The 14468-nt window shown below is 37.1% G+C and overlaps 1 protein-coding gene across 3 annotated transcripts in view; it reads right to left on the bottom strand.

Annotated features, from left to right (window-relative positions):
* The window catches only part of DENND4C (DENN domain containing 4C), a 108323-nt gene that overhangs the window by 10452 nt on the left and 83403 nt on the right, over positions 1-14468 (bottom strand). For all 3 annotated transcript variants that reach the window (XM_043486527.1, XM_043486528.1, XM_043486529.1), the window contains 5 exons: positions 13993-14168; positions 7930-8112; positions 6641-6836; positions 3461-3706; positions 1899-2016 (listed from right to left, as the gene is read on the bottom strand). In XM_043486527.1, coding sequence (XP_043342462.1) covers positions 1899-2016; positions 3461-3706; positions 6641-6836; positions 7930-8112; positions 13993-14168 — 919 coding nt within the window. The remainder of the gene's footprint in view (positions 1-1898; positions 2017-3460; positions 3707-6640; positions 6837-7929; positions 8113-13992; positions 14169-14468) is intronic.

Here is a 14468-nt window from a genome sequence, read left to right as displayed (position 1 = left end):
GCATAAAACCTCTCCCTTATGAGCAACATGCTGTGAGAACAATCAGAGCCCCAGTATTCAAGGGTTGCCAAAACAGGCGATGAATGGGGGCTGAGTGGAGGAACTGAGCCTCGGCGCTATAGAGCTGGGAGGATGGGAACTGCTGACAACGGGTCTTTCCCAGGGAGATGCTGTAGCCCTTGACTGGGGGCTGGTGGGGAGCAGCAAGTTGTATCCCAAGTGCTACAGAAATCACTGCTTTTACTGCAATTTAATATATATTTTCTTAAATAAATGTTTCTTCATTTTCCTCTATAGTCATAGACAGAGAGAGACATTTTTTTGTCTTTAATAACTTTCACCAATCATGTTGTTTTGCTGGGAAGTGGGACTGTGCAGCTCCCCATACTGCTTTTCCGAAAGTCACCACTCAATTCTATTATGTCTTATAATTTTATTTATGTGCCAATTCTTCATTTAAAGAAACCAAGTAAAGAAACAAAGCTATTCTTGGGAATTCTAAATTTTGTTCCTACCACAAATTAGAGAACATTTGAAAACACTTATCTATTTCAAGATATGAGGAGAAACAACTAAAGAAATTGCAGTTATAATTCAAGTTAAAATGTTAAGTAGTGAAAGACTGTAGGAAAAAATACAATCCCTTTTCTCTTCTGAGCAGGTACTGCTAACAGCTCGGGACATATATAGTTTTAGACCTTTTTCTATGCATACATTAAAAACATACAGGGGCTTCCCTGGTGGCTCTGTGGTAAAGAATCTGCCTGCCAGTGCAGAAGACGTGGGTTTGATCCCTGATCCGGGAGGATCCCACATGCTGCAGAGCAATTAAGCCCATGTGCCACAACTACTGAGCCTGGGTTCTAGGGCCTGGGAGACACAACCCCTGAAGCCCGCATGCCCTAGCACCTGTGCTCCGCAACAAGGGAGGCCTTGAATGAGAAGCCCCTGCACCACAACTAGAGAGCAGCCCACCACCCACCACAACCAGAGAAAAGCCCGTGCAGCAACGAAGACCCAGCACAGCCAAAAATCAATAAATATTAATAAAATATTTTGGTTTTGTTTTCCTGCAAAATGTACTGTTCTACAACTTGCCTTTTTTTTTCCACTTAATATAATGGGCATCCAAACTTTCAGGAATCTATACAGAAGTAACTCCTTCCTTTTCTTGTTTGCCAACATTTCAAAATGTGGATTTATCACAACTCTCTTGTTAGGTATTAAGTTTTTCATTATTATAATCTTTTGGGAAGCATTGTTTTAACGACAGCTTTGTACACTGTATATCTACAGAACAGAGCATTTTAATGTTTCTTCCAGAAACTGCCTACTGATACCATTTACCCATTGACCTATTGGATTGTCTGTGGTTTCTTACGGACTCACAAGGCTTCTGAATATTGGCTAACCATTTAAACCCCTTGTAAAAATATGTTCTATATATAAAAAACTGCAAATAAAGCCAAAATCTTTTGAGGCTTGTACCCATATAATTGAAATTATGATCTACACAAACACATTTGCTATACAGAATTTACTCTCCAAATACCTTACACCAAATTAATATTTGACAGATAAACCGTAAGAATCACACAAAAAAGCCACTCTTCAGCTCAACTGGACATCTAATAAACAGGTTGGTACAACAAATAAATTTGAAATAAAATGGAAAAAAGCCTGAGGAGATACTAAAAGTGAATGAAAGATTTAAAAACAAAGCAAAATAATTAATCTCATCTCCTTAATTCTATTTTTCCCTCAGGCATCCATTTTTATTTATTGCTAAACAGTATTCTGCGGTGTGGATGGACTGCACAGTAACTTGCTTATGCATTCACTTGTGGATGGATATTTGGTTGTTTCCAGTTTGAGTTTTATGTCTTTATTTTACTTACTAAAATTTCTCCATGCAACATACAGAGGTTCTCCTGGTTCCTGATGAAGGTTGATATTATCCCATAACAGCTGAATATAAACGAGTTTGCTATCCTGAGACAGAGATGACAGGGGAAGCTAAAAAAAGATCAACAGAAAGTATTAGTACCCTAAGCATGGTAATAACTAAGCATAATAGTAATTATCAGTGGACCTAGTGAAGCTTGATTATATAAAACAGATGAGTCCTTTTTAGAATTCTAGACCTGGAGCACGGCATGGTGGAGAGCCCTTCCTCCCGGGACACGGTGCAGCTGGAAAGGCAGCTGCCCCCTCACCCGTCACACACTGCCCGTTCCTGGGGGACCCGGTGCTAAACCACTCGTGGATGGCTCGCTTCTGGGTAGAGATTTAGTACACGGCAGAGCAGCTCCCTCGCTGTGATCTGCTGAAAGTCAGCCCTCGACATAAGGGTTTGTAAAAAAATAAAATAAAATTCTAGACCTAAAACTCAGAAGAAAAATTTTAATTTTTATTTATATCTAAGTACAAATGTTATTATTTTCTGAGGTGCACAATTCTCATCTGACTTTCAAGGGCTGAGTGACAGCTTGGTAACTGGCACAGCAGTTACGTGAATGGTTAACCTCCATCACAACAAGTTTTAAGGTACGAAAAGTACAGCAGTTACTGCTATCTCGTTGTACTGACTAGTACATAAATGAGTCAAAACCGTGTACAAGACTAAAAGTTTATTGTGCCTCTGATGTATGTTTGGGGTGGGGGTTATCTCTCCATATTCAGTATCATAAGCTTACTGTCTCCCTGGGAGTCAAGGATGCCAGCTCAAACAGAGTCAGAGAGCCAGACTGTGGTCTTTGCCCCCCATCACTTATTCAGTATGTGACCTAGCAAAATAACTTTAGTTTTTAATTATATCTGAAAAATATGGCTAATACAAATCCTTTAAAATAAAGTTGTGAGAATTTCAGCTGGGAATATCTTTTTAAAAAAAATTTTTATTTTATATTGGAGTATAGTTGATTAACGATGTTGTGACAGTTTCAGGTAGACAGCGAAGTGACTCAACCATACATATACATGTATCCATTCTCCCCCAAACACCCCTCACAGCTGGGAATATTATATTTCAGAATAAAAACTACTTTTCTAGCTACCCCTGCCACTAGAAATGATCATATAACTAAATTTAGGCCAAACAAATATGTATGAAAAGATTACATGCAAATCTAGGAACTATCCCTAAATAAAGAATATATTCTCCATCCATTTTTCTTCTTACTGCTGACTAGAATATGGATGTGGTAGCTTGGAAGTAGAGTACAGCTACCCTAGACCAGGTATAAAACTTGGAAATGGGAGGCCACACTGCAAGCAAAAAAGATAGAAGGGCTCTCAAGTCTCTAGCATTATACCATCCCTGGACCACCTATCTAAATTTTTAAGTGAGAGAGAAATACCCTATGACTTAACACTACTATCGTATACTTCCTAATACCTGAAGTTAAGCCTCATCCTAACCAACATGAATATAGTATACGTACAGAAGTTGGTTCCCTACCTGCACGCCTCCATTGCAGTGTTCAGAAGTGAGGATAAGTCCCGGCAAGTTACTAGGAAGATCCAAACGCCTGAAATACCAAACGAGGTTCCAGAAAATGATTGGATGTTGATTGATGAATGAGGACGTGTGAATCACCTGATCGCCTTCATTTTCTAGCAAAGATTCAAGTTCTTTGCGAAGCACTAGAGGACTCAAGTAAGGCACAGAGACAGGGGAAGGGTTGGGTCTTTTTCCTAAAGGATCCTTAAAGACAGAAAGAGAGAAAGAGTAAGCATGATCAGTTTTAGTATGTATGCTTCAGAGTATGTCTCAATGACAGCATACTTTTCTGTCCTTTCAAACTTATTTCAGGGCCATTACTACATGTAGTAGAACACCCTAAAGAAAACATAAAAGAAGAAAAAGTATTGAATCATAAATACCCTTGTTAAATGATTATGAACAAAAATTATTAATCCATATACCAGGCCCTATTTTATTTTTTCAGGCCCTATTTTAAACATGAGTTTCTCTTATCACATTAAGAGCAATGCCCTATGTATGACTGATTTTTCCTTTTCAACTTTTTACAAGAAATATTTGCATTTCTGATGTTTCAAATGATATTCTGATGTATTTTGGTATTCTGATGATACCAAAAAAATCTGACTTTATCTTCCACATAAAACTAAACAGATGAGGCCATTTTTTGTGTTAATATTTGATGAGTCTTTAAAATATACCTAACTTATTTATAAATTTGACTGCAATAAAAACTAAAGAGCAATTTTATAAATCAAATGAAATAGTGAATGAAAAAAGAAACCCAACCTAGACTTTGTAAGTTGTGCACAATTAGAATTAAATGTTTATGACCAATATTAACAAGCACCCATGGTGCCCAGATTGAGATCTCCAAATACTGTTTTTCTCTAAAAGGAATGTTTCTTAAAGAAATGACTGATTCGAGGTCTGAAGAAGGAAATATGTAATACTTGAGCGTCAAACATCTTATAATACAAGAAAGCAAGGAAACGTTAAAAAAACTTATACAAAAGGTGAAAGTCACTTAGTCGTGTCTGACTCTTTGTGACCCCATGGACTAGTTCATGGAATTCTACAGGTCAAAATACTGGAGTGAGTAGCCTTACCCTTCTCCAGGGGATCTTCCCAACCCAGGGATCAAACCCAGATCTCCTGCATGGCAGGCACATTCTTTACCAACTGAGTGATCAGGGAAGCCCCACAAAAGCTACTAGAGTTGTGTCAAAAGGAATAAGGCACCAACATGTAGAGGCTTCTAGCTGACCAAAGAAGGAATAAAACAAGCATCAATAAGGGTAACAACAGCAATGGATGTAAACATAAATGTTTAAACCCATGAGTTCATAATGATACTCTATGCCCCCAGATAATGGATCACCTTGGAGAATGCTAGGAACCCAACCTGTCACTGTGAAGTTGTTTTTTTTTCTTTTTTCACTGTGAAGTTTGATAAATAAGAGGAAAAAAGAAAATCAAACATTTATCTTGCTTTTCCAACATAAACTGCATCTTTGGAGAAAATCAGACAAAAGCCATGGGATAAGTTTCTCTTTATAAATATATTTCATATAATAAAGAATATGACAGAATTAGACTATCATCATTTTATAGCTCCAAATGGATAACTTATCTAGGCAAAAGAGGAGAGTGAAAAAGTTGGCTTAAAGCTCAACATTCAGAAACTAGATCATGGCATCCGGTCCCATCACTTCGTGGCAAATAGATGGGGAAACAGTGGAAACAGTGGCTGACTTTATTTTTCTGGGCTCCAAAATCACTGTGGATGGTGATTGCAGCCATGAAATTAAGACGCTTGCTCCTTGGAAGGAAAGTTATGACCAACCTAGACAGCATATTAAAAAGCAGAGACATTAACTTTGCCAACAAAGGTCCGTCTAGTCAAGGCTATGGTTTTTCCAGTAGTCATGTATGGGTGTGAGAGTTGGACTATAAAGAAAGCTGAGCACAGAAGAAGTGATGCTTTTGAACTGTGGTGTTGGAGAGAAGGCTCTTGAGAGTCACTTGAACTGCAAGCAGATCCAACCAGTCCATCCTAAAGGAGATCGGTCCTGGGTGTTCATTGGAGGGACGGATGTTGAAGCTGAAACTCCAATACTTTCGCCACCTGATGCAGAGAGCTGACTCATTTGAAAAGACCCTGATGCTGGAAAAGATTGAGGGCAGGAGGAGAGGGGGATGACAGAGGATGAGATGGTTGGATGGCATCACCGACACAATGGGCATGTGTTTGGGTGGACTCCAGGAGTTGGTGATGGACAGGGAGGCCTGGCGTGCTGCAGTTCATGGGGTCGCAAAGAGTCGGACATGACTGAGTGACTGAACTGAACTGAACCCCACAGAGATAGTTCATGTCCCTCAAGACATACCACTACTGATGAAGCTGTCTTGTAAAAATAAACAAATGAACAAAACAACAAAAAACCTGAATCTGATCAAGCTTCAAGCTGCAATTACCAACTTATATGGCTGCATTCAACAAATAAATTACAAGGGAAGAAAAGAGTCTATAGATTTAAAAAGACTAGAAAACAGATCACCAATTACAAAGCATTATTTGATCCTGATTCCTCAAACTGCAAAACACACATACTTGACATTTTTGAAACCACTAGGAATTCGAACGAAGACTGAATGACCCTGATATTGTTTGTTATTTCCTGGGTCTGATAATGGCACTTTTTTGTTTGTTTGACTTTTGGCCGCACCATGTGGCAAGTGAGATACTAATTACCTGACCAGGGACCGACCTGCACCCCTTGCATTGGGAGTGTGGAATCTTAACGACTGAACCAACAGCATTACATTTTTAAGAGTCCTTATCTCTTACAGATAAATACTGAAATATTGACAAATGGAGTATATGTTTGAAATTTGCTTCAAATGGATCTACAAGAGAACTGAATTGGGGTATGCATGACAAAAATGTTGTAAGTTGAAAATTACTGAAGCTGGATGGTGCGACAAAAGGACTCACTGTATTCTTTATTTGTATGTATTTTTGAAATTTGAAATTTCTTGGCCTGCTTATGAAAATGTATCATTTTTCATGTGATAAAAAAAACTACAGAAGAAGATGCTATTTTGATAAATACTTACATGAACACACAGTATAATTATAATATTGTTACATACCACAACCTCCTGCAGACTGTTTGGAAGACTAACTGTTGAAATGCCATGAAACGGTCGCTGGGAAAAGTCCATATTTTGCAAGGGACCTCCAACACTGTGACTTCTAGTCAAAGACACATTTCGTTTTGATAAACTATTAGGCATAGGTGAAATTTTCACAGTTTGGACATCTCCGCTGGCTTTCATTATTTCATCACTTAAAAAAATGAAGGAGAAATGCTGTGGTTAGATTGGTTTAAACAGTCCAAATCTGTAGAGCTAGAGTATTTTCTACAATAAATTTTGAATGTACTGAATGTATCTGAGAAGAGTCAGTACTGCCTTATAGGAATTAACTTTTCTTCAGGTATTTTTGTAAAATCAGTCAGAAAAACAGGATGGAGTGGATGATCTGATGAAGGGTGGGAAGACGGTATATGGTTAAGTATTATGGTATTATTTTTAAAAGACTGAGTGCCCATTCATGTGCTCTATTCAAGCATTATCTCACCTTTATTAAACAAAATCACCTGGAAGTATGTATAATGCATCCAAGTAAGTAATGTAGATTCACTGTCAAGTATTTAATCTCTACAAGGCCATGACCTGGGTTTCCCTTGTGGCTCAGTGGTAAAGAATCTGCCTGCAATGAGGAAGACCTAGGTTTGATCCCTGGGTTAGGAAGATCCCCTGGAGAAGAGAAAGGCTACCCACTCCAGTATTCTGGCCTAGAGAATTCCATGGAATGTATAGTTCATGGGGTCGCAAAGAGTTGGACAAGACTGAGTGACTTTCACTTTCAAGCCATGACCCACCTAAGAACAGAGGTCAGATTTTATTTACTTTTTTATTTTTAGTGTTTAGCATAATGCTGAGCATACAATAGGCTCTCAATAAATGTTTGAGTAAATATTTAAGAGTTAAAGGTATACTTGACTGTAAAGAGAGTATGTATCTGGAAACTGGCAACGACTACACTGAAGGGGAAAATACTTTTTTCTTTTGGAAAGTTCATTTTTGATAAAGACCACTGTAAAACATTAAACAGTATTAAAAATGGTTTATCACCATATTCCTTCATTAGATATTTAAACAACGTGAAAATCACTCAGTCATGTCTGACTCTTTGCAATCCAATGGACTGTATAGTCCATGGAATTCTCCAGGCCAGAATACAGGAGTGGGTAGCCTTTAAAGTTACATTCTTAAAATGCCAGAACTTATGTCTATGTCAGCCAGGTTGTATTTAAAGATGAAATTTTTACAGGGGCACCCAATTTTTATGAAAAGTTCTCTGAATTCTGTGGTACCTTGATTCAACTGCAGAGCTTGTTTCTTCAGTAATGGTCTGGTTATGTTTTGGCAAATCCATAAAGTTGATCAGGTCAGGTTCTGCTGAACTGGATATGGGTTTGTGCTCCAAAGGTTCACTTGCCAATGGAATGCTGCCACTTTGTAAACTGTCACCAGAGGTACTTGGTTTCAAGAAAAAGCTAAATATGGATCCGTTCAAAAAAAAAAAAAAAAAAAAAGGAAGTATAAAAAAGTCTATAAAAATCCTAGAATCCTCCAAATGTCATCATATTTACAATCACTGTATAGTAAAATACTCATTAATGAATTACACAAATCCATAGAAATACTGCCTATTTCAAACACACACATACACACACTCTTGCTTTCATTCTCTCTTCTCTTGTCTGAAACTTTTCAAATGAAAAGATCCAGAGCAGGTCACTATAGTTCAATTCAAGATCCCTTCAGTTTTTGAGAGACACTAAAGAAAGCTATGAGGGAAGTTGGAAAGCAAAATATTTCATTAATTTTCTTAGTTAAAAAAAATAAAGAACAGCATTTTAACAGGTATTAACCTATAACTATTTATAATACCCTTTCCCCCGCTTAAGAATTTCCATTTTTGTCTTTAGGCATTCTCTCTCCCCTCTATTAATTCAGTAATTTATTTTCATCTTCTCTCTCTTTTTCTCCTTCTGGGTGGGGATCGGGGGAGAGCTTTGCCCTGCAAGGGACATAAAAAAGCACTTTTTGAAGTCATAATAATGTTCTGTATCTTGATTTGCAGAAATCAAATTTACCTTAAATGAAAAAAAATCTGTAAATAAATACTGAACTCTAGTTAATGATACAAAAGCTCAATTTTGGGGGGGAAAGGTATTTTTATTTTTATTAATATAATACTACTACATATTAGTAGTAATATTATTACTACATATTATTATTACTAATAGGCCACATTGTGAAGCATGCAGGATTTTAGTTTCCTGACCAGGGTTGAACCTGTGTCTCCTGCAAAGCACAGAGCCCTAACCACTGGACTGCCAGGGAATTTCCCTCCCCATCTACATCTTATTTTAAACAAAGAAAAATATAAGATGGATTGGTGGATGGATGGAAGAATAGACAGGTGATAAAGCAAGCAATGTAAACCTTAACTGAAGAATACAGGGGTGGATATTTGGGTGTACTGTAAAAAAAAAAATCTTTAATTAAACTTGGCCATAAGTAGGAAATTTTCCATAATGACATACTGGGGAGGAAGATTAATAATGCTGGTTTATATTCAATTAGAAAATATACCACAAAAGCTTAAGAAACACAATTAACAAAAAAGTACAAAATTTATGGAGAATAATTTAAAACTCTATTAAAAGAAGATCTAAAACAGGGAGATATATACCATGCTCATAGGAGAATAACACTAAAGATGTCCATTTCCCCCAAAGGAACCTACAAATCTATATGAATCCCATGAAAACTTAAGGTGGACTTTTTCTGTGGGGGAGGACTCAAAGTTACTCTAAAGTTTTATATGCATAATCAAATAATTATAAAAAATTTCCAAAGGGGGAACTTACCCTACCAACCAGACATAACATAAATATAGTAATAAAAATAATACAGTATTGACAGAACACAGAACCAGAGTGAGGTATACACAGGAACTTGATATATGGTAAAGGTGATACTACATATAATATTAATGAAGGAAGGATGTAAAACTGGCTCATTATATGGAGAAAAGTAAACCTGGATCTCTATGATCATACACAAAGGTAGACTACAGATGTATTTAAAACCTAAATACCACAGGGAAAATAGAAAGGTAACAGAAGAACATTAGGAAAAGATTTTCATTTACTACAGATGGGAATCTTTGGAGTCTTATTTAAAAAGAAGATTTCAAATACACAAATCATAAGGTGGAAAATTAATGCATAATAACATCAAAACTGGTCATTTCTCTTCAAGGAATTAATATCAAGAATATTAAAGACAGGAATTCCCTGCCAGTCTAATAGTTAGGACTCTGTACTCTCACTGCCTAGGGCCTGGGTTCTATCCCTGGTGAGGGAACTAAGATCCCACAAGTGGCATGGTGCAGCTAAGAAAAAAAAAAAAAGAATAGTCAAGACAGATCAACAAGAAAAAGAAAACTAAATACAAAAATGAGTAAAGGCGAGTGACATCTGCAAGGCGGCACGGTGCAAAGTTACCTTTATCTCGCCCCTTCAATTTACAAGCAGTTAAACATCCACAATGCAACAAAGGTACCTCTGCCTGATACACTGGAGATTCCCACACACCTGTCCACCTAAGCGGGATGGACTAGAACACACAGAGGCGGCGAAACGGAAGGAACAGCACAAGTCCAGCCTCCAGTTTCAGCCTTCTGCTCTGGCAAGCTCTGGCAAGCCTCAGAAAACCGAGCAGCAGTGCAGGCAAGTGCACACAGCTTCAGCCTCCCAGAAGCAGCAGCAGCTGTCACGACAGCTAACTGAGGGGCAAAGGGGCCTGGGACCTCACCCCTCTGGCCGCTGAGGAACCCACAACTCTGGCCCCCTGACCCGCCGTCCCACGCCAGTGGAGCCCACGAACCTTAGAAAATCAGATGACCACTACCAGCAGTGGCAGAGCCTGCAACCCAGGGGAGTCCAGACAAGCGGGAAGAGCCCACCATCCCAACGCACCGGGTCGGAAGACCCCAGCCACAGTGGCAGCAGCAAAGCACCAATGACCCCAAGGCCCAGAAAGCAGTAACAAGGTCACACGGCCACACCTCTGACAGAGGCAGTGGAGTGTGGAAAGTGCAAACTCAAATATAATAGAGGCAGCTCAGGTAAGAGGAACCAAAGACCTGTGCTATTAATATATCACCACCTACCAGAAAACAAGAGACCTCTATTTTTTGACCAGTTGAATTGTCAGAATCAAGCAGAAAGGTGTTCAGTACTTCAAATATGTTGGCAATGGGAACAACTCATCAAGCATCATGAACACCACAGTTACATGTATCCTCCCACACACAAAAAAATTACACTCCCCCAGAACCCAAACTTAAAGCTATAAATACTGCAATCTAACTGGTTAACATAATGCAAAATAGCTGTCATAAAGAAACTCAGTAAGCTAAAAGGAAACTCGGGCAGTTCAATCTCAGAAGTGATATTACTAAACAGAGAGAATACTCTTTAAGTATCTGGGATGACTGGGTATAAGATAGGCTCAAGGATGTATTATACAACATGAGGAGTACAGCCAATATTCTGTAGTAACTGTAAATGGAAAATAAAAATTGTATAAAAATAATAATAATAAAAAAGAAAAGCAAAACTCCTACATAAAACAATACCCAATGACTTGTTGTCTCCAGAAGACTCACCTCAGCTCCAAGGACAAATGTAGACTACATGTGAAGGAAAAGAATATGATACTCCAAGAAAACTGCTGCCAAAAGAAAGTGGGTACAGTCCTACCCTTATCAGACAAAACAGACTTCAAACCAAAAAAGGCAATAAAGGACAAAAATGGATAGTAAATAATGATAAATATTTATCATTTATTAATGATAAATAATATTCATCAAGAAGACATATTATTAATATATATGCACCTAATACAAAAATATCAAAATACATTAAAAAATAACAGATCTAAAGAGAGAAATTGACTAACATAGTAAGAGACTTTTTAATATCTCATTTACATCAATGGATAGATCAGAGAGAAAGGAAAGCAGCCTTAAATGAAACCTAAGATCAGACGAATTTGATAAATTTATATAGAACATTCCATGCAAATGCATCAGAATACACATTCTTCTCAAGTATACATGGAACTTTCTCAAGGATGTACCATATGTTGAGACAGAAAACAATGCTCAATAAGTAAATAAAGCTTAATAAATAAAAGACTGAAATCATATAAAGTTACCTTCTCTAATCACAGTGGTATGGAACTGGAAATCAACTACAAGAAAGCTGAAAAAAATCACAAATATGTGGCCAATGAACAATAAGCTACTGAAACACTGGTTCAATGAAGAAATCAAAAGAGAAACAAAAAATTACCTGAAGACAAATGAAAATATGACATACCAACATCTATGGGATGCTGCAAAAACAGTACTAAGAGGGAAGTTTAGAGTAATACAGGCCTACTTCCAGAAACAAGAAAAATGTGAAGTAAACCACCTTACACATAAAGGAACTAGAAAAAGAAAACGGAGTTCCCTGGTGGTCCAACGGAAAGGACTCGCTTTCACTGCTAGGGCCCCAAGTTGGATGCCTAGTCAGGGAACTAAGACCCCACAAGTCACGGGGCACAGCCAAAAATAATGTGAGAAGAACAAACAAACCCCAAAGTCAGTAGAAGGTAAGAAACAAATAATAATGATCAGAGTAGAAATAAATGAATGAGACTAAAATGACAACAGAAAAGATCAGTGGAACTAAAAGCTGGTTTTTAAAAAGATAAACACAATAGACAAATCTTTAGCTAGACTAAGAGAGAAGGCTCTGATAAATACAATCAGAAACAAAAAGAAAATAACAAGGGCACCAGAGGAATACAAAGAATTATAAGAATATTTTAAAAACCAGCTATATACCAACAAACAGGACAACCTAGAAGAAATGTACAAATTCTTGGACTTGTACAACCTTCCAAGACTGAATCATGAAGAGATTTGAATTGATTCATTGTTAGTACAGTCTGAAGCAGTAATCAAAAAGCCTCTAAAAAACAAATGGCCAGGACCAGGCAGCATCACAAGTAAATTCTACCAAACATCTATAGATTTAATGCCTATCGCTTCCAAACTATACTGAACAATTCAAGAGGAGGGAACACGTAACTCATTTTACAAGACCAACATCACCCAGATGCCAAAACCACATAAAGACCACACAAAGTAAGAAAACCATAGGTTGGTATCTCTGATGTACAAAGATGCAAAAATCCTCAACCAAATACCAGCAAACCAAATGCAACAATACATTAAAAGAATCATATACCGTGCTCAAGTGGAATTTGTCCATGGGATGCAAGGATGGTTCAACATCTGCAAATCAATCAATGTGATACATACATTAACAAAATGAAGGACAAAAATATGATCATCTCAACAGGTGCAGAAAAAGCAGTTGATAAGGCCAATCATCCATTTATAATAAAAACTCTCCACAAAGTGGATATAGACAGAATATACCTCAACATAATAAAGCTTATATATGACAAGTCCCCAGCTAACATCACTATCAGAGGTGAAAAGCTGAAACATAACAGAGAAGTCCTAGCCACAGAAATTAGGCAAAAAAGAGAAAAAAAGGCATCCAGTTTAGAAAGGAATAAGTAAAACTGTTTGCAGGTGACATGATTTTATATCTAGAAAACCCTAAAGAATCCACCAAAAAACTATTAGTAGTAATAAATGAATCTAGTGAAGTTACAGGGTACAAAAATCAATAAAAACCTCTTGTATTTCTATATACTAATGAGCTAGCAGAAAGTGGAATTGAGAAAACAATCTCATTTACAATCACCACAAGAAGAAAAAAAAAATTAATAAGTATTTAAGTCAGCAAACAGTTACCAAACTCTCAATTACTTAATGACTAATTATAGATCAGTTAATCTCTTTTCCAATGCCTAGAATTCACTCATTTCACATTACAGAGCACCACCATAAAGGGCAACAAGATAAGAAAAGAGCTAAAGTCCCCTTCATCTTTTTTTTTTTTGGCGGGGGGGAGGCTCCAGAGCACGTAATCAAGGTCATTAAGGCAGAAGTATCAAAATAATAACTAATGTTAGAATTCTGAATTTATAATAACTGATATACTTATATAACCTATAAAGTTTAGCTCCAAAAATTAACTATTAATAATAATCATTTGTTAAATAACATGGAAGAACAGCCTCCTACAATATTAGTATTTTCTCTCAAATATTGAAAATGAAGGAGGGCAAGGAAAGGAACATCTGGAACACACCATCACTACTTCACTCTTCCACCAGAAGTCATGCCTTTTAGAGGGCACTTACCTCTCTAAGGGAGCTTTTATAATACTAACCTTGCAGAGCCTCTTAAGTCTTTAAATTCTATATTGAGAAGAGGCAAGAAGTTGCTTTTACAGAAGGGACAGGCTGTATTCAAATTTGAATCATCTGCCGTCCATCCAGCCATAATTTCTTCATCATAAACTAAAGCTCCACAAACTCTGCACTGTGAACAACTTGACATCAAAACCTAAGAGCAGAAAAATGCACATACTGAAAACCACCACAGTGAACAGTGGTCTTAATAGGTCTTAATAGTCTTAATAGTCCATCCTCTTGAGACAAACATAGAATTGTATTTATTCTGTGGATCACATTTGAAATTAATAACGGAACATTTACTTTATAGGTAAAACTACTGGCTTATTGCCTTATTTACATAAGACACCAAGGAAATTCAACAAAATGACTTATTTTATTATTCTGTCCATGAAGGTATCATAGAATTCTGTTAAAATGCCAATCTGAAATGAAAATGCTTACTGCCACT

The sequence above is a fragment of the Cervus canadensis genome, chromosome 14 (genome assembly GCF_019320065.1).
Source record: "Cervus canadensis isolate Bull #8, Minnesota chromosome 14, ASM1932006v1, whole genome shotgun sequence".
Classification (NCBI taxonomy): Eukaryota; Metazoa; Chordata; class Mammalia; order Artiodactyla; family Cervidae; genus Cervus; species Cervus canadensis.
The sequence above is the reverse complement of the archived record's forward strand: the minus strand, read 5'-3'. Positions and strand labels throughout refer to the sequence as shown.